At 36.5% G+C, this 24,451-nt stretch overlaps 1 protein-coding gene across 11 annotated transcripts in view; it reads right to left on the bottom strand.

Moving 5' to 3' along the window:
- NUP153 (nucleoporin 153) overlaps window positions 1-24,451 on the bottom strand; it is an 86,079-nt gene that overhangs the window by 21,661 nt on the left and 39,967 nt on the right. For 10 of the 11 annotated variants that reach the window (XM_058732909.1, XM_058732912.1, XM_058732911.1 and 7 more), the window contains 10 exons: window positions 22,159-22,275; window positions 22,021-22,065; window positions 21,852-21,908; window positions 19,549-19,695; window positions 16,586-16,638; window positions 15,957-16,083; window positions 7,992-8,129; window positions 7,144-7,242; window positions 5,828-5,918; window positions 1,485-1,610 (listed from right to left, as the gene is read on the bottom strand). In XM_058732909.1, coding sequence (XP_058588892.1) covers window positions 1,485-1,610; window positions 5,828-5,918; window positions 7,144-7,242; window positions 7,992-8,129; window positions 15,957-16,083; window positions 16,586-16,638; window positions 19,549-19,695; window positions 21,852-21,908; window positions 22,021-22,065; window positions 22,159-22,275 — 1,000 coding nt within the window. The remainder of the gene's footprint in view (window positions 1-1,484; window positions 1,611-5,827; window positions 5,919-7,143; window positions 7,243-7,991; window positions 8,130-15,956; window positions 16,084-16,585; window positions 16,639-19,548; window positions 19,696-21,851; window positions 21,909-22,020; window positions 22,066-22,158; window positions 22,276-24,451) is intronic. The other variant, XM_058732915.1, reaches the window with a different exon arrangement.

Genomic DNA, 24,451 nt, shown 5'->3' with positions numbered 1-24,451 from the left:
CTGCCTCCAACAGTTCTCCAATGTAATCACAGAACCTTTCACACTGTAAGGGTCCCCTTTTGGTGACCACTAAAGGTGTACTCAGACAATTAAGGTATTTACACAGAACCATGGAATAACAGGAACTGAAAAAGTCTCCGCACTACCGGAACTGCTGTCATTGAACCGAATCGATTCACTCCAACTTGTATCCACGGGAATGACCTTCCAATCCTTTACTTTGGACCAATTAATCTTTGTTTTACACATGCCAATAAACTCAGTGACCTGTTTTTCCAGCTCATGGCACCAAATGAAAAGAAAAGTGGAGGGTAAGAAGATATAAAAGATTTTGAGATTTTCCAACCTAGAGCTAGTTTTAGCATAAAGGCAAAACCCATATACTTCACTTACTCCCAGTAGTCTAAAATGTACTGTTTTGCTAATGATTAATTTGAGTCACTAAGGTTGGCACCATTTTAACGGTAATCATCTCAAGATTTCAGAGACTTATTTTCCTTCCCCCTTTTCAAGTTTTTCTAATTTCTCTCAAAAGAACATAGGACTCCAAATTCTTGCTATTTAAAGAAAATTAAAGGGGAGGAGGAGTGGGCATCATGAATGCAAAGTATAACTCATATGAAGATAGAGCATATGAATTTTGATGCATACCTACCGCTCAGTTAACTAGCACAGGCGCCCTGGAGCTCTGCCCCAATGGCGTCCAATCGTCTAAATTGCTGGGACCCTTGTAGGCAGTGTACTCATCTATAAAACGAGAAAGCTAGACCAGAGAGACCTAAATCTGGCTGCAGAAGCCATTCTTATCTGGAAATTCTTACTCAATTATACATGAGCACATCTATCTGCTAGGTAAATCTAAATTTTCTCTGAGTGACTAGATCACCTTACAAACATTTATACGTTCCTATAGTACACGTCACAATCGGAATTGTATCTATCCTCTGATTTTCAAATTGAAAACTTTTTCCTATTTGATGACTTCTATTCATTGCCTTCAAGTTATTTACTACTAGCTTTCAATTCTTGTTTCAAGTGAGTACTGTCCCTTACATATATGTATGTTCGAATCATCCAATGTTATCTTTCTGTTTGGCCTTGTCATAAAACGATCACAACTGGGCAGTAATCTGAGAAGAACAAGGCAGGTCAGCATCTCAGCAGAGAAAGACATGTGCAGGTATATCATCAGGTTTATTTACTTGTATTCCATATTGGCCTATCTCTATTAAAAGGCAATTCATTTTCCCTTCTACACTTGCCTCTTTCTCCTGCTATCCTCACCTCCTTAAGAGATGTCATTTTAGGACAGTCTTTGAATTCTAAACAAGTAGAGTTTCTAAGATATTTACTCCAAAAGAATTGCATCTAACTACATCTACATTCAAGTCAATTTCCTAATTTATGCCACACATGACATTAAAATAGGACCACAAATCTGTAATGAAGATTTTAGAGTATATCAAAGGCAGCTCTTATCTTACCAGGGCTTTTGAGAACATCTAGGACACTTCCTTCTTTCAGGGTTTTTGCAGGTCTAAAAGGACCCTCACAATCTTCATCTGGCTGCTTCTTACAGCTTGTACTATTCACTGCATTGGTATCTTGAGCTGCAGAAAAGATACTATGTCAAGAAGCAGCACCGGATCAAGTTAAATGTATTAAAGAGAGCTTCCAAAGCCAATTTGGATCAACTTCTAAAACATCATGAAAGTCACTGTAATTCAAAGATAATGGACAAATTTACTTAAAAATACAAGGTTAATTTGCTAGTACAAGAAAGCAAAGATAATATTTCCCATACTATACACTGTACATTTTTCTCCTCCAAAAAGGCAAAAAGTATGAACTATAATTGTTACCCAATAAATTAACTGGTAATCAAAACAATCAAACTCAAACACTGGAGAGGTTATGGCACCCGGAGCAAGCTCCCAAACTACAAGAAATATGCATCTGACTACACAGCAATTTACAGTACTGATTGAACCAAACTTTCAAATAAATACTCAACTGAGCAGTTATTTCATTTCTAGAAATTGATCCTATGATTAAAAATATCCTTCAGTTATAATACTGAAAATCTGGATGATAAATGCTCAATAAGGGACTGAGTCTATCAATTACAGAATACCGACACAATAGATTACTATGTGGCCACAAAACATTCTCAAAAGCACAGTTATAGGTAAAGACGAATTAAAAAGCCCAGAAGATTTTGAATGATACAAGAGTAATGGTGGCTGCCAGTGTTGAGTGACTTTTTACTTACTGCTTCTACTTTTTATGTTTCCTAAATTTTCCAAAATAAATATAGCCTTAGACTTAAAATAAGAAATCTATGTTTTCAGTATGATAACGGCTTTGTGGTTCTATTTTTAAGGGGGAAAGTTTCTGTTTACAGCTGAAATATGTGTGGAACTGTTTCAATATAACCTGATAGGTGTGTTTCTGTGTGTGAGAAGGAAGGGGAAAGGAGAGAAAGAGAAACAAGACTGGCCAAAAAATGTGAAGTGTCGAAGCTGCGTAAACAGTACATGGAAATTCAGTCTACTACTTCCGAAAATGTTTCAAGTTTTCCATGATAAAATACAAACAAGGTTTTTCTTAAGTGTTTGCCAATTTTAAAAGGAGTAGAGAAGTTTCAAAAAAATCCTACCTCTACCTCACACCATAAACAAAAATTAATACAAAATGGATCAATGATCTAAACATGAGAACTAAAACCATAAAATTCTCAGAAGAAAATCAGGAGATATATGTTCATGACCATGGATTTGGCAATAGATTCTCAGATATGACATCAAAAGCACAAGAAAAAAACCTGAACTTCGCCACAATTAAAAACCTTTGTGAATCGAAGGACATTACCAAGAAAGTGTAAAGACAATCTACGGAACGGGAGAAATTATTTGCAAATCATGTATCTTAAGGATCTAATATCCAGACTACATAAAACTGCTAACATCTCAGCAACAAAAAGACAAACCAACTTAAAAATGGGCAAAGGACTTGAATGGACATTTCTCCCAAGAAGATAAAGGGCCAACTAGCTCCATTATGCACCATTAGCCATTAGAGAAATGTAAATCAAAGCCAAAAAGAAGCATCACTTCACACCCACTAAGATGGCTACCAACACAAAGTGAAAAGTGCACATGGTGAGAATGTGGAGAAATTAGAATCCTCATACACTGCTAGTGGCAATGTGAAAGGAACCAGTGGCTGAGAAAAACAGTTCTGTGGTTCCTCAAAAAGTTACACATAGAACTGCCATTTGACCATCAACTCCATTTCTAGGTATATACCCCAGAGCACTGAAACCACTATCCAAATAAATACGTGTACCTGAATTTTCATACCAACACTATGCACAATAGCCAAAAGCTGGCAACAGCCCAAAAGTCCATCAGTGGATGAACAGAACTATGATATATCCATACAATGGAACTTCACTCAGCCATAAAAGGAATGAAATTCTAGGGTGCCCGGCTGGCTCAGTAAGTAGAGCATATGACTCTTAAACTCAGGGTCTTGAGTTCAAGCCCCATATTGGGCATGGAGCCTACTTCGAATAAAAAGTAAGTAAGTAAATAAATTTTACAAAGAAAAAAGGGTGAAGTACTGATAAATACTGTAACACAGATGAACCCTGAAAACAAGTAAAGGAAGCTAGATGCAAAAATCACATGGTAGGATTCCAGAATAGGTACATACATACAAACAAAACACAGACTCGTAGTTGATAGGAGGTGGGGGAGAAGAAATGCGGAATGACTGTTATTTAATAGGAACAGGTTTCCTTTGTAGGGGGTGATAAGAATGTTCTAGAACTAGACAGGCTGTGGTAGTTGCACACCATGAATGTACTGAACACCACTGAATCTGTCCCCTTTTAAATGATTAATTTTATCTCACATGAATCTCACCACGGTAACAAAAACATACAAGAAACAAAACACTGTACAAAACAAAACATACAGTTGTATCACTTTGTCATAGTCTATCCTCCTTAAGAATAAAAATGGCACTGCTTTTAGTAATCTAAAGTAAATTTTAAGGATACCCTGAAGTGTATTCAAACTGGTGGAAAAAGATAGTGGAAAAATTAGCACCTGCCACAAAGTAATTAATCATGACTTCTACATTTTCAAGCAGCTTGTTAATGTCAAAGTGGTGAGAATCACTGTCACAATTCTATACATGCCACTTATAATAAATGCCTTAAAAATATGGATAATTTCCCAGATGTAATGAAATACAAAGGTTGTTTTAACAAGTTGCCGCTCATCCAGTTATCACCAATAACGCATTAGTAAAAACTGGAGGATTGCCATGCCTTTCCTCATAACCAGGTGTGAAATGGTAATTTGCAGAAGTTTTTTTTTAAAAATGTATTTATTTTATTTAAGAGAGAAAGCATGAGAGAGGCAGAGAGAGGAGAGTGAAAGAACCTCAAGCAAGCTGCACACTATCAGCATAGATCCCAACGCAGGGCTCCAACTCACGAACCGTGAGATCATGACCTGAGCCAAAACCAAGAGTTGAGCACTTAACCAACTGAGCCCCCCAGGCGCCCCAGGAATTTGTAGAAGTTTATTCCTCTTGAATTCATAATAACATTGAAGAAAAAATTCGTGGTAAAAAGTATACCTGAAATGTGCCTGTTATACTTTCTCTTACACAAGGCTGTTTTAGTCAATAAAAAACAAGACTGCAAACATACCAAATTCCTATTTTGTGCCACTCTCATAATCTATGCTCTTACCTTCCAGCTCATCCAGAGCTAGAACATCTGGCTTCTATGTCCTAGCTCTTTGGTTGTTGTTGTTGGTTGCTGCTGCTGCTGCTGTTTTTACTCTACCCTTTGAGGGAGGATCTAGTATTTTTTAAATTCCAAAACTATGAGGTAAAAAAACTGAGATAGACAAATACACGCTTCTGGATAGGGCGACAGAACTTAACTGATATCTCAGCCTATAAAGCCCGCCCCCCAACCACCCCCTCACTTGGGGACACGGCTGTCACTCCACAACACCCAGCTCACGCCATTTAAAATCACTGTCTTCCTACTACATTCAGATTAAAATCCAATTCTTTCAGCATGGCATTCGAGAATTTTTAGAACTCAAAGCTACTTCTTAGCTTTATTACAAAAGATCTACAGATTTTGAAGAATATCCTCCTTTTTTCTCTAACTCCCACAGCCCTGCACTTGCTGTGTGTCTCTGGAGTAAAATGCCCTTGCTCAAAACGTCTTGAGGTGAGTAACTTAGCCCAGATGGTCCTCCAGTTCCTGAACAGCAAACACTTGAAAGAAAACCACCACCATCACAACAAAATCCCATGATTTAATTATCTGCTTGCTCATTTCTTTCCCTCAACTACCCCCATTCCTGAAATATTATGTATCACTACCTGCAGAGGCCAGCATAACCCTAACACATAAAAATGTTTGTGAACTGAACACTAAACCCAGAGATGGGATCCACGATAATTAGAATTTCACCTCGATAACAAATGTAAACAACACCTGAATTTCTTATGAGATTTCATTTATAATAAACTGTCACCTTAATGGATATACTGCTGCTGTGACTATCCCTTCCCATAACTGAACTGTAACATATCCATTTAGTGAGCGGTTTCTGAGAAGGTTACTAAAAACTATTGCCAAAGGTTGATATTAGCTCCTGTCCGCTTTTTAGAGCTAATTTCATTCAAATGAATTTATAAGAACTGCCAAAGATTAAAGAAAGAATTTGAAATACTAATCTAATGCATGCAACCATTTTTATGTAACAACTTGGGAGAAATTTTTACTTACCTAAACTACTACTTGTAATTGGTTCTGAAATACTACTAGAGCCAGAAAGTTCTGTTGTTTTCGCAACAGGCACGCTAAACGTAAATCCAATCTGTAAGGAGAAAAGGTATCCTTAATAGTCTACTTAGTTTTAAAACAAAATATCAAATATGGAGCTTTTTATTATTCCAAGGCAAAAAAAAAAAAAAAGACACTGAATTTCATGTAGAGATTTTACAATCTCCAGAATTTGAGATGCTTCTTATAATGAATCGTGTGTTAGGTCTAAACAGCATTTTCAATTTCTTAGGCATTTTTTTCATTCAAAGCAGTACATAAAGTAATAACGTGCTCCCAATGCTCATTTCTAGGTTTCTAAATGCCATTTTCCAATAAAACATTGAGATTTTATGGACAGTGGACAGGTTTCAGGCACACAGCAGGGATTACATACAATATGATCTGGAATATCTAGCAGTAACCACAAACAAGAGCACAGTGAAAAACACGAGGCAGCATGTAAAAATGATATGCATGCCAAAGATGCATGGGGCAACTTGAACATTAAACTTGTATCACTCAAAACACCTCTTTTTTTTTAATTTAATTTAATTTTTTAAATTTACATCCAAGTTAGTTAGCATACAGTGCCACAATGATTTCAGGAGTAGATTCCTTCATGCCCATTACCCATTTAGCCCATCCCCCCGTTCTACAACCCCTCCAGTAACCCTGTTTGTTCTCCATATTTAAGAATCTCTTATGTTTTGTCCCCCTCCCTGTTTTTATGGTATTTTTGCTTCCCTTCCCTTGTAAAACACCTCTTTCTTAATTATGAAGAAATACGTACTATGAGGCATAAAAACCCAAAACTTTTCCAGATTAAAGGCAATTCAACAAACATGTTAACCAAATGCAATGCAATTTAGTTGATCAGGTCTTGATCTTTACTGGATCTGGGCCATTAAAGGTCTGGGGCCAATGGGGAAATCTGAATATGGGCATTATTATTATACTACATTGCAATTTCATGGATAGAATTGTATTGTGGGTGTGCAAAGGAATGTCCTTTCTTCTTAGGGAACATATGGAAAAGGTATAAAGGTATCAAGATGTTTGCATCTTAACTTTCAAACGATCACGAGAAAATACACATGCTTGTGTGTGTGTGTGTAGTGAAAAATAAACAGGTGTTCACTCATTCAAGATTTCTATACACTGACTTTTTTAGGTTGGAAGAAAAACAATGGTATTTCTTACCACCAATGGCATCTTGGATTTTAAAAATACAGTATGCTTCTGAAATCAGTATGAAATATTCCTTGCTTGCTACTTACAGATGACGGAGGTAGAACATCTGCCTCAGTAGATTTTACAATTGGAGATGAAAATCGAAACATGGGACTGCCAGGACTGTTTGGAGAGGCCATTTGTACCTGGTTTTCCAAATTATTAAAATAACACAAAGAGTTTTTAGTAAAAGTAATCAACAATAAAACAGACCTTAACTTAAGCAAATTATTTCAAAGAAGCCAAAAGCAATTTATTTCCTTTTAGATTTAAAAATCACTTGCTAAGGGGCACCCAGCTGGCTCAGTCAGTAGAGCATGAGACTCTTGATCTTGGGGTTGTGAGCTCCAGCCCCACGATGGGGGTAGATTATTTAAAAATAAAATCTTAAAAAAATTAGTAAAATAATAATTTGTTAAAACTTGTGAAAAATAAATGGTAACTACTATAAAATCAGGCTTCTCCTTGGACGAGGAGTATACACTATCTTAGAGGGAGGTGAGTATTCATCTAAAGGAAAAAAATACCATCCATAAGAATATGTTCAGAAAAAGTAAAAGCCAGGACAAAATCATAAAAATTTTCAGGAGTAGTTAATCCTACCTGAGAAATAAAAACATAAACCCAATCTTACCAAAAAAAAAAAAAGTATCTTAAATCAGAAACATTGGAAACAAACTTATAATCATCAATCTCTAAGGCATTGCGTAAGAATTAAACAGCACTCCATTATAATGTATCCCTTTATAACATACACTTTAAAAAGCAAAACACCATTTCCATTTTTCTCTTATTCTCAATTTCCATAGCAAGAACTTATCGCTTCAAACAGAATATTGTATTTTTTTTAAAATAAGGAACAAAAATCACCTCTATTTGTACAATAGTTTTGTACCTTGTTTGTCAGTGATTGTGAAGGACTAACGGGTGATGGAGAGGAAGTTGTGATCACAGAGGAACTAAAATTGAAGGTAGGCAGTGAAGAACTGGTGATGGGTAGAGAGATTTTCGGCAATACTGGCACTTCCATTTCCTAAAACACAACATGTGTCATAATGATAGATTTCATCTTTCAAGTCATTCTTTTATCCCTACTTACTTTTAGGTGGAACTGAGAACAGGGAGGAGGCAGCAGCATACAGGGTTAACAATGTGGGCTCAACATGGATGGAACTGGAGAGTGTTATGCTAAGTGAAATAAGTCATACAGAGAAAGACAGCATATATTTTCACTCTTATGTGGATCCTGAGAAACTTAACAGAAGACCATGGGGGAGGGGAAGGAAAGAAAAAAAAAGAAAGGGAGGGAGCCAAACCATAAGATACTCTTAAAACACTGAGAGCAATCTGAGGGTTGATGGGGGATGGGAGGGAGGGGAGGGTGGGTGATGGGTATTGAGGAGGGCACCTGTTGGGATGAGCACTGGGTGTTGGTAAGGAAACCAATTTGACAAATTTCATATTAAAAAAATAATAATCAGTCAAAAAAAAAAACAAACAAAAAACCACAATGTGGGCTCTCGAATCAAAAGAAATGAACAAGATCTGAATCCCAGCTGTGCCACCACCAGACCTGGTGGCTTCGTGAACCTAACTGCCCTCAGTACAAATTTCCTAATGGCTGAAAATGAGGAAAAAATTACACCACCGTTGTAGTATTAATAGAAGACATAAAGTTATACATGGCCTTGGCACGTAAAACAAGCATTTAATAAACATCAGTACCAATGAGTTTGGTGAAATGCCTTGGTTTTTTATCCCAATATACTAAAGACCACTCTGAATCTCAAGCAACCCAGAGTTGGAAGGCAAGCAGAGTGGTGCTTCTGCTGATGGTGCAATAGCTCGTATCTGAACATTGACCTGACAAATAACAGTTGTAAACCCTAAACAAAACAGAAACAACCATATGAAAACACTGCCGAGCAACCAGAAGCAAGAGCGACCAGAAACAAGCACAAACTGCAGAGATAAAAACCACGTGGAAGAAGCGAGGAGCACTGGGTAAGTTTCCTGCGCTCTTTCGGAGTCAGTACCACTGCATCAATTGAAATGGAGACAGAACGGCAAATGTGTTCACTGAGGAATCAGGGGACAGGCTAGGTGAGCACAGCAGCTCAAAACTTGAGGGGAGATGCAGGAATGGGGAGCTTACAGATCCGCACGTAAACTGTCCAAGCTTCTAGCAGACCTGTAACCTGCTCGCGTGCAAGGCAGACACCAAGGAGCCAACTTAGCAGAGTTCCAGCTGCCACCCACCACAAGTGGGAGAAGAGTTTGACTTCGGGTTAAATTCCCTACCGGCTAAAAACCATGTGAATACTACAAATGGATGTCGTTTATGGTACATAAATCACAGCTCTGTAAAGTCGACCCCTCCACCCAAAGGAAAAATAAAGATGCTTTCAGATAAAAGAAAATTAAGACAATCTGTTGCCATAAAACCTGCTCTGCAACTTCTTCAGGGCGAAGGGGCAGAATAACAAATGGAACTCAGATTTCTGGAGATATGAACAATATGTGAGCAAACACAAAAAAACTGTTTTTCCTCTTAATTTCTTGAAAACACATATAATTGTACATGGGGCACCTGGGGTGGCTCAGTTAGTTAAGTGTCCAACTTCACCTCGGGACATGATCTCACAGTTCATGAGTTTGAGCCCCAGGTTGGGCTCTGTGCTATAGCACAGAGCCTGCTGAGGATTCTCGGTCTCCCTCTCTCTCTATCCCTCCCCCGCACTGTTTCTCTTTCTCAAAATAAGTAAACTTGAGAAAAATTATTTAGAAAAAAATAATAAAATACATATAACCGTATAAAGCAAAAACTATGCACTATGGGTTTAAAGCCTATCTTATTTTAATACAAATGACAAGTATAACCTGAAATACTAAAGAAGGGCAGTAAATCAAACTATAAAGCTGCAAGATTCTTAAATTTTGCAGGAAGTAGTACAATATTAACACAGAGTAGAATGTGGAAGTTAAGGATACATACAGTAAAATTCTAAGAGGAACCACTAAAAGTGGCATGCAGAGGTAGAGATGAAAAGCAAAGTAATTAAAATGTAATTATAACATTAACCAAAAGACAGCTTTCCAAAGAAGGCAAACCAAAAAATGGGAAAAGAAGAAAACAAGATAAAAATGGGAGACCTTAATCCAATACAGACACACACACACACACACACACACATATATGTAACTATAATGTTACTTATAATTACATTAATTATAAATAAACATTCCAATTAAAAGGCAAAAAAAAACAGATAAAAAGGAAAGACTCACCTATATACTGTCTATAAGAAACTCACTTAAAAAGACAGAAGTTAAAAGGAACTGGATGGGGGCACCTGGGTGGCTCAGTCAGTTAAGCCGACTTCAGTTCAGGTCGTGATCTCATTGTTCGTGAGTTTGAGCCCTGCACCAGGCTCTGTGCTGACAGTGCACAGCCTGTTTGAGCTTCTCTCTATCCCTCTCTCTCTGCCCCTCCTCATTCTCTCTCAAAAATAAACAGTTAAAAAGAAAAAAAAAGGCAAATGGTTGGGAAAAGACATAACCTGTAATTAGTAAGCCTAAGAAGGCCTATTCTAACAGAGGCTAGCCATATTAATACCAGATATTGCAGATTTCAAGACAAAGAACATCTCCAAAGATTTTTTTTTTTTAAAGAACATTTAATAATATTAAAGGAGGCAAATCACTGAGGAGCCATGATAAATGCTAAGGTGTATGCTTTAATGAGGGCTTCAAAATATGTAAAGCAAAAACTGACATAAGGGGGAAAAGACAAATTCACCAAATGAAAGTGGACAATTTTAACTCCTATCTCTCAACAACTTAATAGACTAACCAGACACACCCCGCACCCTGGAAAAAAAATTCAGCAAGAACAAAGATGATCTAAGAAATACTATCAGTCATCTAACACTTTATATAACACTATACCCAACAACTGTAAAATACAGTCTTACAATGAGATACCACCATATACAAAGCAGAATGGCTAAAGTTAAATGATGACAACTATTAATAAGGATGAAGAGTGAAAGAAATACTGACACACTGTTGGTGAGGGTATAAAATATTATATTCACTTTGGAAAAGAGGTTGGCATTTCTTAGAAAGTTAAACACATATCATACAACCTAGCTCCTCCACTTCTACGTTATTTACCCCCAAGAGAAATCAACACATGTCTACAAAGCACTACCAGAATGTTCATAGCACCTTTATTCATAATAGCCAGGCATTAAAGAACACACACACTGCATAACTGTATTAATATGAAGTTCCAGAACAAGCAACACCAACATATGGAGGAGAAAATGAGAATAGTGATTGCCTCCAGAGTAGGAGGTGATGAGTACTAACTGAGAAGGAACACAAGTGAACTTTCTAGAGCAATGGAAATGTCTGACACGTCAAAAGGGGTTTGGCTTACACAGGTGCAACCAACTGTCAAATGCATGAATGATACACCTAAGAATTTTACATTTTACTACATGTAAACTTTTGCTAAATTTAAAAACAACAAATATTTAACTGCAATTTGTGCTATATATGCTGAAGTATTTGGGGTAAAATATACTGAGATCTTCGACTTACTGTGAAATGCATCAGAAACTAAGATATACACTTGATAAAGCAAATATAACAAAGTATTGGAATCTAAGTGCTAAGTATATTTGTGTTCACTACACAATTCTTTCCATATTTCTTATGCTTGAAACGTATCATAATCAAATTTCAGGGAGGGGAGAGGAAGCGAACGAAGATGCATTTGACAATTTCAGTAGGGAAGTTTCATCTGATCTCCAATCTTCAGTCTTACTTTCTTCCCTTTAGACCCTCACAACACCTGGGCACATCAGCTAAACAACCTATTATCTTACTTATGCCAACTCAATAAGCCACAGACTTGGACATCCTGGTTCTTTTTATCACTGATCTTGAACCAAGTCTAAATTTGATGCCTATTCACCAAAATTTTGACTTAGTTGATCAGAAGTGGATCCCACAAATCCACAAGAAAGTTAAGAATTGTAACTGGATTATTCCAGATACTTTGAGTTGAACACAATCACCAGATATGTGACTGTGTATTACCTTTGTAATACCTTTACATGGGTTATCTCACATGAGGAAGATACTACTGTTGTAGATGAAGAAACTAAGGCAGAGAGATACATGGCTTAATATCATACAGCTATTAAATGGCAGCCATCCCACAGACACAAGCCATTTATTCTTCTTATCCCCATTTTACGGATAAGCTGATGTACATACAAATTATTCTGACCAAGATCACTCAGTTAGTAAGCAGCAGGCCTGTACCTGACATGACAATATCAATCAATTAAATCTCCCCAAACTCAGTTTTATTATATACTCCTAATCTGTTCTGTATCAATGAGATTTTTTCATTATTTCATTATTACTGGTATCACAGTAAAGACAAAAAGGCCAAATATTCAGTGACTAACACACATTCCTTATAAATTTTGAGATCTAAGAGAAAGTGAAAGGCAAAACATACTTTTACTACCTCATAATGCAAAACGGGTTATTTACAACACAGAGCTCTATTAACCTGAATGTTTAAGTGAATAAAAAATACCAATCCCTGCTAAATACCAAAAGTACCTGAAACTAGCCTAATTTGTTTACATTCCACTAAAAATAAAATGTCTTCCATTTGACTTATCCCAAAAACCCATTAAAATACCCACAAATGTTCCATCCTTTACCAAAAGTTCTTATTCACTATATCTGAATTAAGAACTAGTCTAAACGTTACTTGTCATCTGAAGCGAAAACAGCACTGAACACAAAATAAGAAAGCGTCTACCTAGAAACCTCTTCTACCTAGATTTAAAAAACAGAGGGTAGGCAGAAAATTTGCGGCAGCCACCCTTTGTACCACTTTCCTCGGATATGTGAAGACTAACTCCAGTGTGGAACAGAACTAAGGACAGGAATTGGGTGAGGCATCCTGGGATACAAAGTTGGCAGTTGGCAGTTGGCCAGAATGGACAGGGGGCCCAGAGAAGGGAGGAGGTGATAAAGAGTTCTGGAGTGAGACTTTCATAAAGCTCCTTACAGTATACCAACCAGTAAGAGGAAACAAAGTAAATTAATAAACTTTCACGCCCTCCCAATGTCTTGATACAACAAAAGACACACAAAACACGTATCTTTCTGTAAGACAGTCAAAACTGAGCTACAGATCTAAACGTGAACTTCATTCAGCTAAAGATCTTAGGAATATATTCTACATAAAAGTTGAAACTGAGGGGTGCCTGGGTGGCTCAGTCAGTTGGGCGGCCGACTACAGCTCAGGTCATGGTCTCGCGGTCTGTGGGTTCGAGCCCCACATCGGGCTCTGTGCTGACAGCTCAGAGCCTGGAGCCTGCTTCTGATTCTGTGTCTCCCTCTCTCTCTGCCCCTTCATTGCTTGCTCTCTGTCTCTCTCTCTCTCTCTCAAAAATAACAAAAATTTAAAAAAAAAAAAAAAAAAAAAAGTTGAAACTGAAAAGAAAGAAACAAAATTCACAAATCTGTTATCTGGCAAACACCACACCAAGATGTTTTCTTCATACAGGGATAAACTTTAAAAAGCTAGAGACACAAATTTTACTGAGAAATATAAAGCCTTGTCTAAAGAACAGGCTACATAAAGACCTATACTAATCACATAGTAATTTCCTTATGTATACAAAGCAAGACAAATAACTCATTTTTTTAATGTTTTTTTTTTTTTTAATTTTTTTATTTTTGAGAGAGACAGAGACAGACAGAGCACGAGTGGGGTTGGGGCAGAGAGAGAGGGCTCCAGGCTCTGAGCTATTAGCACAAAGCCCTATGCAGGGCTCGAACCCACAAACTATGAGATCATAACCCAAGCCCAAGTTGGACGCTTAACCGACTGAGTCACCCAGGTGCCCCAAAATAACCCATTTCTTAAAGGTAATTTAATCAAGTCTACATAAAGAGCTTTTATAACAATAGAAAATTGGTTTGCTTAAGAACACTACAAAATTTTATGAGCTGAATCACAAATGGCATTCAAGACTTTTTCTTTCAAGATGGTAGATAGAATACATTAATACATTCCTTCCTTTCACAACACTGCAGCAGAACAAGTAGAACCTCAGAAAAAGACAAAACCTCAAGACCAGTACTGAGCCAAGACCCCAGCATAATGTCATATATCACAAGCGAGGCTCAGAGGCAGAACGTCCAAGCTGCCAAAGCAGTCATGGTTCCGGTGAGTCAGAGAGGCACAACTACAAAACTGCTAAACAGGAAAAGAGGAGATAAAGAAAATGGAAAAGAAAGACTGCCTACTCTGCATAGACTTGGAAAGCATACCAAGAGACAAGAAGGAAATTAATACTAACTCTTATGATAATTTCAATTAACACATGATTTTACAGTCAACAGAAACTGTTACAGAAGATCTCCTGTTTAAAAATCTAAAAACTCCTAAAAAAATAAAATGCATCAATGAAGAAGTCACAAATGAAATTTTAATTGGAAACAAACAACAAGGGTGCTTGGGCGGCTCAGTTGGTTAAATGTCCAACTCTTGATTTCAGCTCATGTCATGATCTCATGGTTTGTGAGTTCGAGCTCTGCCTTGGGCTCTGTGCTGATAGCTCAAAGCCTGCTTGGGATTTTCGCTCTCCTTCTCTCTGCACACACCCCCCCCCCCCCCCCCCCCCGCTGCTGCTTGCTCTCTCAAAATAAATAAAAAGAAACTTAAAAACAAATGAAAGTATTAGGTATCAAAACTTAAATGATTCAGTTAGGATGAAATTCACCTGTGAAAAGAATGGAAGAAGGCCTGCATTCAACCCAGAAGTAGTTAGGAAACAAACAGAGCAACCTATAGAAATAAAGGCTAATTTAACCAATCTTTGATTAGTCCTTATCATTTCCAAACTTTCCGGTTCAGAATATATAAGGAACTCTTCCTAATAAAAGAAATAATCCAATAAAAAAATGGATAAAGGAAGAGAACCCTAAATGACAAGAAACTCACAAAAAGAGGTCTCCCTCCCTAGTAAACACGAAATGCTAAATAAAACTCCAATGGCATAACACTTCACACATATCATCTTGGCAAAAACGTAAAAATAAATAAATAAATAAAATCAAGTACTCTAAAGAAAAAGCAGATCCACCCTACAGTATTCAAACTGCCTTCAGAGCAATAAGGCAACATTTACTATGTTTGAAGATGTGGATCCTCCCCGATAATCCAACCACTCCATTCCCAGATAAACAGGCTAGAGAAAGTACTGCTTGTATGTGCTGAGGCAGAAGTGCACAAATACTGACTTCAGCATGTATTAGGATGTACAGAGTGGACTGTGGTATAATTTCATACTGGATAAATCTATAACAGTGAAATGAAACAACCTGGCAATTATCTTTTACAATACCCACAAATTTCACCAATCATATGAAGAAAATGGCAAATGAGAAGAACATGTAACAGTATTAATCCATTTATGTAAGTTTCAGAAACAGACAAAACTCAACCAAACAGTAATATTCCAAAGGTCAAAGAATTTCAGCTGTAATTCTCTTACTGAAAGGAATTATGGCTTTTTAATGGTACCCATAAAACACCAGGTTAGGTTTTCTGTGCTGTCACAGTGAAGGTGGTTCAAAAAGCCCGCTAACTGAACACACACACATGCATGCACACTCACTTGGAAGGGACTATTTCAGTGGCAGATCACTCATTCCTGTGCTGGGTCTCCCCCAAGACCCACCCTTCCAGAACTCCCCTCACCACCACTACACCAAAGCTTTTAATAAACTTCAAGAATATAAGCATATGACCTACCTCTTCCTCTGGAGGTTTAGATGCAACAAAGCGTGTTCTCTCTCGTCTCATCTTGCCGCCTCCACTACCTACTCCAGAAGATAAACCATTGGCTGCAGACATACTGAAATTTGGGTAAGAAAAGCCACTAGGCAAAGAAAAAGAAAATTAAAACAAATGATATATTACTCTGGTCCATAACTTGTTAACTAACTGAATACCTAAAAATCAGAACTGCTAACAAGAAAATAAATATACAACTGAATGTGATTTTAAAAGCAGACAGAGGGGTGCCTTCATGGCTCAGTCAGTTACGCGGCCAACTTCAGCTCAGGTCATGATCTCGTGGTTCCTGAGTTCGAGCCCCGCGTCGGGCTCTGTGCTGACAGCTCAGAGCCTGGAGCCTGCTTCTGATTCTGTGTCTCCCTCTTTCTCTGCCCCTCCCCTGCTTGCTCTCTCTCAAAAATAACAAACGTTAAAAAAAAAATTAATAAAAAAAATAATAAATGCGGATAGATTTGTGTGTGTGTGTGTGTGTGTGTGCATAACGTTTGTTTTTTAACCTTCTTAATCTTCAAAAAAACATACATAAGTCAAACACAGACCTTACAAATGACATATAAAGAAGCTTAACTATGAAGACGCATTACCTTTCTCGTTGTTCTCTGTTTTGTCCTGGTGTCACAGGGTTCTCATATCCAGTCTAGAATAAGATGAGCACACCAGATTTACATGCCTGTTTATTTGTTTTCATTTTCTTAATACTTTCCTTCTGTCAATCCATTTTAATATTTGAAATCAGGAATTTGATGGGTTTTTAGTGAGTGAATCCTAAAACTTCCAACTTATACCCTGCTTTCTGAACAGCAACTAAATTACAACATGACTATACACATAAAATGTCACTGAGCACACTGCCCTTTCAATAAAATACTAGTACACAAAATTAATACACTTACAGACCGCAAAAATACTTTTACTCTTCTCTCATTCTGGCCTATTAAAGGTGTAAGCAAATTTACAAGGATCTTCTTTGGGAAATGCATCCCTCTAATTTAAGTTCTTCCATTAAAAGAGTATCATCATGGCTCCTTGGAGAACCAGCAAATCACAGGGCTGAGACCAGAAACTTACAGGACAAGCCTAGATTCTTTTACATCAAAAGAAACTAAATGTTCAAAAACTGAGGAGGAAAAAAAACCAAAAACAAAAAACTGAGAGGAAACATTAAAAGGACACAGGAGCCAGTTCAAAGGCCAAATGATAGAACATGAACATCAAAATAATGCTACTAAAGGATTATAAACTACAGAATGTGAGAATTAAAGTTGCCTTTAAAAACACATTCAAAGATAGGTATGTAAATGAGATTAAAGAAAACTTTTCCTCCAGTAGGAGGTCAACTAATGTTGAAAGATAGGTGGAATTAGAAAACCACCCACTGGCAATCTACAAACAGGTTTAGGCAAAAATCACCAATACTACTAACTACTGAGAGGATATTTATCCTCTCAGTTATCTACCCACCAGATATTTATTAATTACAAAAGACAAAATCATCACTTCGCAGTGAAAAAATCTTACTGCTGCCATGGCTTTAATTACCAAAAGCACATAATTATAATCTAATCATGAGGAAACATCAGACATTCCCAAACTGCAGGACATTCTACACAGTAACTTACTTGCACTTTAGAAATCTCAGTATTAGGAAATACAAAAACAAACAAAAACCCTAAGGAACTGTTCTAGACTAAAGGAGATGAAGGGACAAGAAAACTAAAAAATGCAATACATAATCTTGAATTTTTTTTGGGGGGGATAACTGGCAGCATCAAAATAAAATCTATAGATCAGATCACAGAATTGTATAACGTTAAGTTTCTGCTTTTGATAATTATTCCGCAATTATTACACTAAAGGAATTCCCTGTTTGTAGGAAACACACAGTAAAATTAGGATATAGTATATTGTGAAGTTTTAAAACTGTTCTTGCAAAGTCTATGAATCCAAAATTATATGTGAAATATTTTTAAAATTTTAATAAAGCAAGTATGACAAAATGTTAATGATTTGGTGAAGCAAGGAGTAATGGCTAAACACTACTATTCTGTCAACTTTAGCTTGAAAATTTTTAATAAATTAGATTATGAAGATGAGATGAGATTAAATATAAGTAAATGCACAAGTAATGCATAAGATACCATGTAAATACAATAAGTACAAAAAATACACTTTAGCTAAACAACACAAGAAAACAGACAACCCCAGAACATGGTGACATTTTAAGACAACTGGCCTGGTCTCTTCAAAAACCAATGTGCCTAGCAATTCCACTCCTAGGTACAGACCCCAGAGACACCGCAACATGTCTACAAAACACCTGTGCAGCAAAGTTGAAAGCGGTATTATTCATTACAATCAAAAAGTAAAAGCAACCCAAATTTCCCTCAACTGATGAAAGGATAAGCAAAATCTAGCATATCCAAACAATGAGACATTCAGCCACATAAAAAGGAGTCAAGTTCTGATGTGCACTACAACATGGATGAACTTCGAAAACATGCTGAGTGACGCAAACTAGACACTAAAAACCATATTCTATGATTCCATTTAAATGAAATGCCCAGTACAAGCAAATCTATAGAGACAGATCAGTGGTTGCTTAAGGCTGGAGAAGGAGGGGTGGGAATGAGATTTTGGGTGGTTGGGATGAATGGTTATAAAAATGTTCTAGAGTTAACAGTGGTAATGACCAAACAACCCTGTGAATATGCTAAAAATCACTGTTCCACTGTAGTCTTCAATTAGGTATGTGAATTGCATCTCAATAAAGCAGTTGTTTAAAAAAAAAAAAAAACAACAATGTGGTAATAAGGGTCAAGGTTTGAGGTCAGAAAGAGAAAACGCAAAGCAATGTGTGATATTTGCTTGGATTCTGATTCAAAAAAGGAGCTGTAAACAACACTGGAATGTGGACTAGATATTAGACAATATTACATTAATTTCTTTGGATGTGGTAATATAGAAGTAATTAGGAAACGCATGCCAAAGTACTTAGGGGTGAACAGATGTGTTATACAAAATTTTATTTTCAAATGGTTCAACAACACAAACAAAACACACCAATAAAGCAAGTCTGGCAAAATTATTTCATTTAAACCATGAGTACATACTAGTGTTACTTACTAGTAAATACTAATTTACGATTTGATCACAGTGCCAGCCATTTGAAAGGCACACCAACTCGTAACCATCACTAATACACAAACTTTATGTATTATCTAGTTGCTAGACTGCAATGGTGGAGTACTCGTATATTATTTATTCTTACTCATTTTGATCAATATCCAAAGAATAGTGAAAATAGGGGCGCCTGGGTGGCTCAGTCGATTGAGCGTCCAACTTCAGCTCAGGTCATGATCTCGCGGTCTGTGGGTTCGAGCCCCACATCGGGCTCTGTGCTGACAGCTCGGAGCCTGGAGCCTGCTTCAGATTCTGTGTCTCCCTCTCTTTCTGCCCCTCCCCCACTCACACCGTGTCTCTCTCCAACATATAAATGTTTAAAAAAAAAAAAAAAAAAAAAGAATAGTGAAAATAAACACATACTCACATTGTGCTTTTTATCTATTCTTTGAGTAGTCTTCCTTAATTCACCAGATGGGGTCAGAGACGGTTTAAAATAAACAGTTCTATTTGTTGCTATGGAAACCGGCTTCGGGGTCATGAGTCTCTGAACGGGGGGATACTGAGAATCCACCTTATAGGTAATCAGAAATCATAGAAAAAACTTTTTTTTCATATATATCGGTGACACATACCTAAACGTTATCTGGCAATAGCTAATGTGAGCTAGAGACCATGAAAATGCCTAGAGAAATATCCAGTATATGCAAACAAATACTAAAAGGAAAAATGGATAGTAATAGAATAGTAATAGGTTTATATGTAAACCTGTATATAATAAAATTCCAAATAGCTTCAGGCTATTTTTTTCTACACTTAATGACTTTTCATATAAGCAGAAAAATGGAAACTATATTCAAAACTGTTCTACAAATCTAAGTTTTCACATGTTGAATTTCAAATACAGAAACTAAAACTGATTTTGCCACATTTTCCCCAAATTACTCTCTAGATATCCTTCAGCTGGAAATAAGATTATTTTTAAACTAGCTATGAAAATAATTGCTAAAACTGTGAGCAAACCTCTCTCCAAGTTAATTTTCCCCTATTGTTATTTAAAAACCAAACTAAAAGTCTTAAAATTTATTAATAAAACTGTGTTAAGAATTTGAAATCCTAGGGGCACCTGGGTGGCACAGTTAGTTAAGCAGCCAACTCTTGATTTCAGCTCACATTTTGTGAGATGAAGCCCTGCGTGGGGCTCTGGGCTGACAGTGCAGAGCCTGCTTGGGATTCTCTCTCTCTCTGACCCTCCTCCACACACACGCGCGCGTGCACTTACGTGCGCGCTCTCTAAATAAACTTAAAAAATTAAAAAAAAAAAAAAAAAAAAAAAAAAAGAATTCCAAATCCTAAAATAAACTGGCATTATTATCTGAGCACACAAGTGTTTTGTCAACAGTCTTTTGCAACACGGAAACACAGTAAAAGTCCTGTTGGTGAAAGAGGACCATAAAGCCAAGAACTTGTACTCTGTCCAAAGACTGTAATACAATGAATACAGTCCTTTCTCTTAGCAGCAGCTGTGAACAACATTGGTTTCCAAGGCAAAGCTCCTGCATACTAGCTCTTCCCTAAATCCTCATCACAACTGTGATCTTATAACTCAATGACAGTCTATTCTGTAGACTGTTACATCTGTGAAACATGAACTACAATATTGTATTCTGGCCTTTATAGGTCTTCACACCCATTAATAAAACTGTACTGATACTACACTTAAACATTAATAAAGACCTTTATCAATGAGAACTTGTATTATGGTACAATTTTTTAATTTACTTTTTAAACAATCTAATATAAAACAGGAGTGTGAGAAAAGCAGCCAATGCCATAAATTAATCCCATCGCCATGGCTAATAATGGATTCTCTCTTGCCTGATCACAAACATCTAGTTAATTCTAGATAGTGTTATAAAGTAACACTATCCCTCCCCAAACTCTCAATTTTAGCCTTCTTCTCTGCAGAATTTTAGTAAAAATAATTATAATTTACCAATATCTCACACACAGTTCTCACAATGAATTCAGAAAATTATGATAATTTTAATTAGTGACTTCTGAGGGAAACTGGTGTTGTAGTAAAAGCTTTCACAAGTAAGGATCTGGGACTCTGCTTCTCCTGAAGGATACTTAACTAGCCACAAGTATGACTTACAAAAAATATACCTCTTCAACTCTATCAAGCATTTTAATTTTTCCACAGTAACCTCCAAAACTAATTTTAACCAAATAGAATACACTGAAAGGGTCATCAAGATATTAGAATCTAAGTTATATTTTTTATTAGTTCCAGTATCTTGGAACACTATTTTGACTAATGAAATTCTATTACACACAACAGATTTGACATGTTAATGAGGAAAGTTTAAAAGAGGATTATGCTCAATGAAGGTTTAGTTCACTGAACTTCTATAATTACTAAACATGTCAAGCATTGTCCACTCCTATTTTTATTTATCAAAAAGTCTGAGTCACTCATAGACTACCACGACGCTGAAGATGGAAATGGCAAATAACCAAAAAGTACTGAGCACTTACTACATATATAGTGTTGTGCTAAGGCAGGCCCTCACAAGCCGCCACAATGTCCAAGGAAACAAATCTTATCTTTCAAACGTGTCCCCATTACTAATGACTATCAAATTCAATTTATATATTTACTAACTAAAAAATAAATACAATAAAACTGCTGAAACTTTAAGTAAATAAAGGCAAAAGAAGTTTTACCCTTTCCCTTTTGGCCTGAAAGTCTGAGGTCGTATCTATTCCACTCCTATCAAGAGGCTGAAAAAGGAAAATGCCATTAGAATAGACTGGAAATTGAGAAAAACAGGACTTTCATCACCAATATATAAAAATGTTATCTCTTATAAAAAAGGTTTATAAGTCAACTTACAGAATTCAGGGGAGAAGAAACAACAGACGGGATTCTTTTTGCATCCTGTTAATGTTGAAACAATACCAAAATTAAAATTTTTCACGAAAGTCAAATGTTGTTGTATACCTACATTTACTTGTGATTCTAAAAATTTACCGCGAGAGGGCTTGACATCTTCTCTAAAGTTTGCAATATCCGCCGAGCTGTGGAACTGGTCACACCATAGGACTGTGCACTCAGCTGCTTAGCTTTCATCTGCCTTCTGACTGGTGCCTATGAAGTAAACGTTGCATTACTGTTTTGGACCATAAACTCTAAAGCACAGATTTCAGGAAATAAAAGTATTTACAAAACAGAACAGATATCCAAAGAGAAATAGGATTAATGTCCTAACAGGAATTTATCTCTGGATGGTGTCATTATGCCTAAGTTCAACTTTTCTTCTTTATACCTTTTACTGAAAAGCCAATGACTTTTACAATCAGAAACAAGAAAGACAGCACACACCGCACTGAAGATCTGCAACTATGTTAAATGGGAAAAGGGAGATCCCTGGTATAAAGTTCTGGCATTAGTTTGACCCATTTATCCCTGATATTTAAATCAAAGAACACTTCTCGTTGAGTCACTATGTCGTCACTACGTCGTACACCTGGAGCTAATGTAACATCGTGTGTCAACTGTAATCCAACAAAAAATAAACATAAGTAAATCAAAGAACTAAATAAATGAGAACTATATTAAAATATTAGTTATTCTGGGTATTAATTAAATTCCAAGATAACTAAATGAAGAGACTGTAGGCTCTATTGTAAAGGAAATTCGCATTTTTAAACTAATTTCTCAAATTTTGAAATAAGAAAAAATTTTAAATACTCGGGCTATTTCTTAATAACCTTTTAACTTTATTAAAATTGAAGTTAAGGAAAGAAACCTTATAAAGAATAGACAAGTACCCTTTAATACATAAGCGATGTTTACAAATTCCAACTAAAACAGTTCCTTTTCTCAAAAATACATTACAACATTCCAATGACCAAATGACTACCACAAAGCAAGTTTGGTAATGCTTAATATAAAGATATTATCACAATCGAAACACAACCCAATCTCTACAAATAGCTCACAATATCTGAAAACTTGAACCATAACGACTTTAAATGTTTCTCTGTCCGATACCAAACAATGATAACATTTCCAGAGTAGCTGCATGATTCTCCATTAGTTTTATTAAGAACTTGATGCCCATTAAGAATTGTTGTTCGGGGCGCCTGGGTGGCGCAGTCGGTTAAGCGTCCGACTTCAGCCAGGTCACGATCTCGCGGTCCGTGAGTTCGAGCCCCGCGTCAGGCTCTGGGCTGACGGCTCGGAGCCTGGAGCCTGTTTCCGATTCTGTGTCTCCCTCTCTCTCTGCCCCTCCCCCGTTCATGCTCTGTCTCTCTGTCCCAAAAATAAAATAAAAAAAAAAAAAAAAAAAAAAAAAAAAAAAAAAAAAAACGTTGAAAAAAGAAAAAAAAACCCACTTAAATCTTTAAAAAAAAAAAAAAAAAAAAAAAGAATTGTTGTTCAAGCCAGAGGCTTGGGCAAACATGAAGCAACATTAGAATTCTCTAGGAAAATCTGATAGTCTGTCCTGTCACTGGATTCTACTGGCCACTGACCACTCAGGGCTTTAGTTTGCTAATCAACAAAATGGAATTGAATTACAGAATCTTTAATATACCTCCCTGCTCTAATACTCTAGGAAAGGAATTATTAGCTTTGTCCCAAACGTCAGCAATAAACATTTGGAAGCCTGTGTTGAGACAGATTCTAAGGGTCACAATTCACCATTAAAAAGTACAGGATTCAAAGTAAGAAAGAAATGAAGAAAAGCAAGAATATACTGAGACTTGGACTGTTCTATGAATCACAGGCTTGCATCATCTTATCTACTAACAGGCTGAACTATTATTTTAACTTTAAAAATTTTTTAAAGAATACGATCCAGTTTAAGCTTTAGAAAAAGCTCCCTGTGTAACTCCAACATCTAGTTAACATTTTCTTAAATAACAAAATACTGCCCTTCATGAACACATTCATTAATAAAACTCATAATTACTGTTAACTACATACATGAAACCATCCTCTAATTAGGAAAACAAGAAACTAAAGACAAGACAGTCTTAAAATACACTTGTTTCTATGCCATTTCTATGTTTGTCATAGACCCATCTTCACAGATTCCCCTCTCCAAGAGTCTACTTACTGAAAGTATAATTACTCCTCCATCTTTAAAATGTCAAAATCTGTAAATGTAAGCACAACACCATATAGACAAAACAATTTCTTATGGGCTTCAAAGAACTCATAGGATAAAATACGGGATGGTGGGATTCACCTTAAACTTATTATCAATTTACAACTGTTCTTTGCTTATATGTAAATACAACTGATTTTGCATAACGAC

Source organism: Neofelis nebulosa, chromosome 6 (genome assembly GCF_028018385.1).
Source record: "Neofelis nebulosa isolate mNeoNeb1 chromosome 6, mNeoNeb1.pri, whole genome shotgun sequence".
NCBI classification, from domain to species: Eukaryota; Metazoa; Chordata; class Mammalia; order Carnivora; family Felidae; genus Neofelis; species Neofelis nebulosa.
The sequence above is the reverse complement of the archived record's forward strand: the minus strand, read 5'-3'. Positions and strand labels throughout refer to the sequence as shown.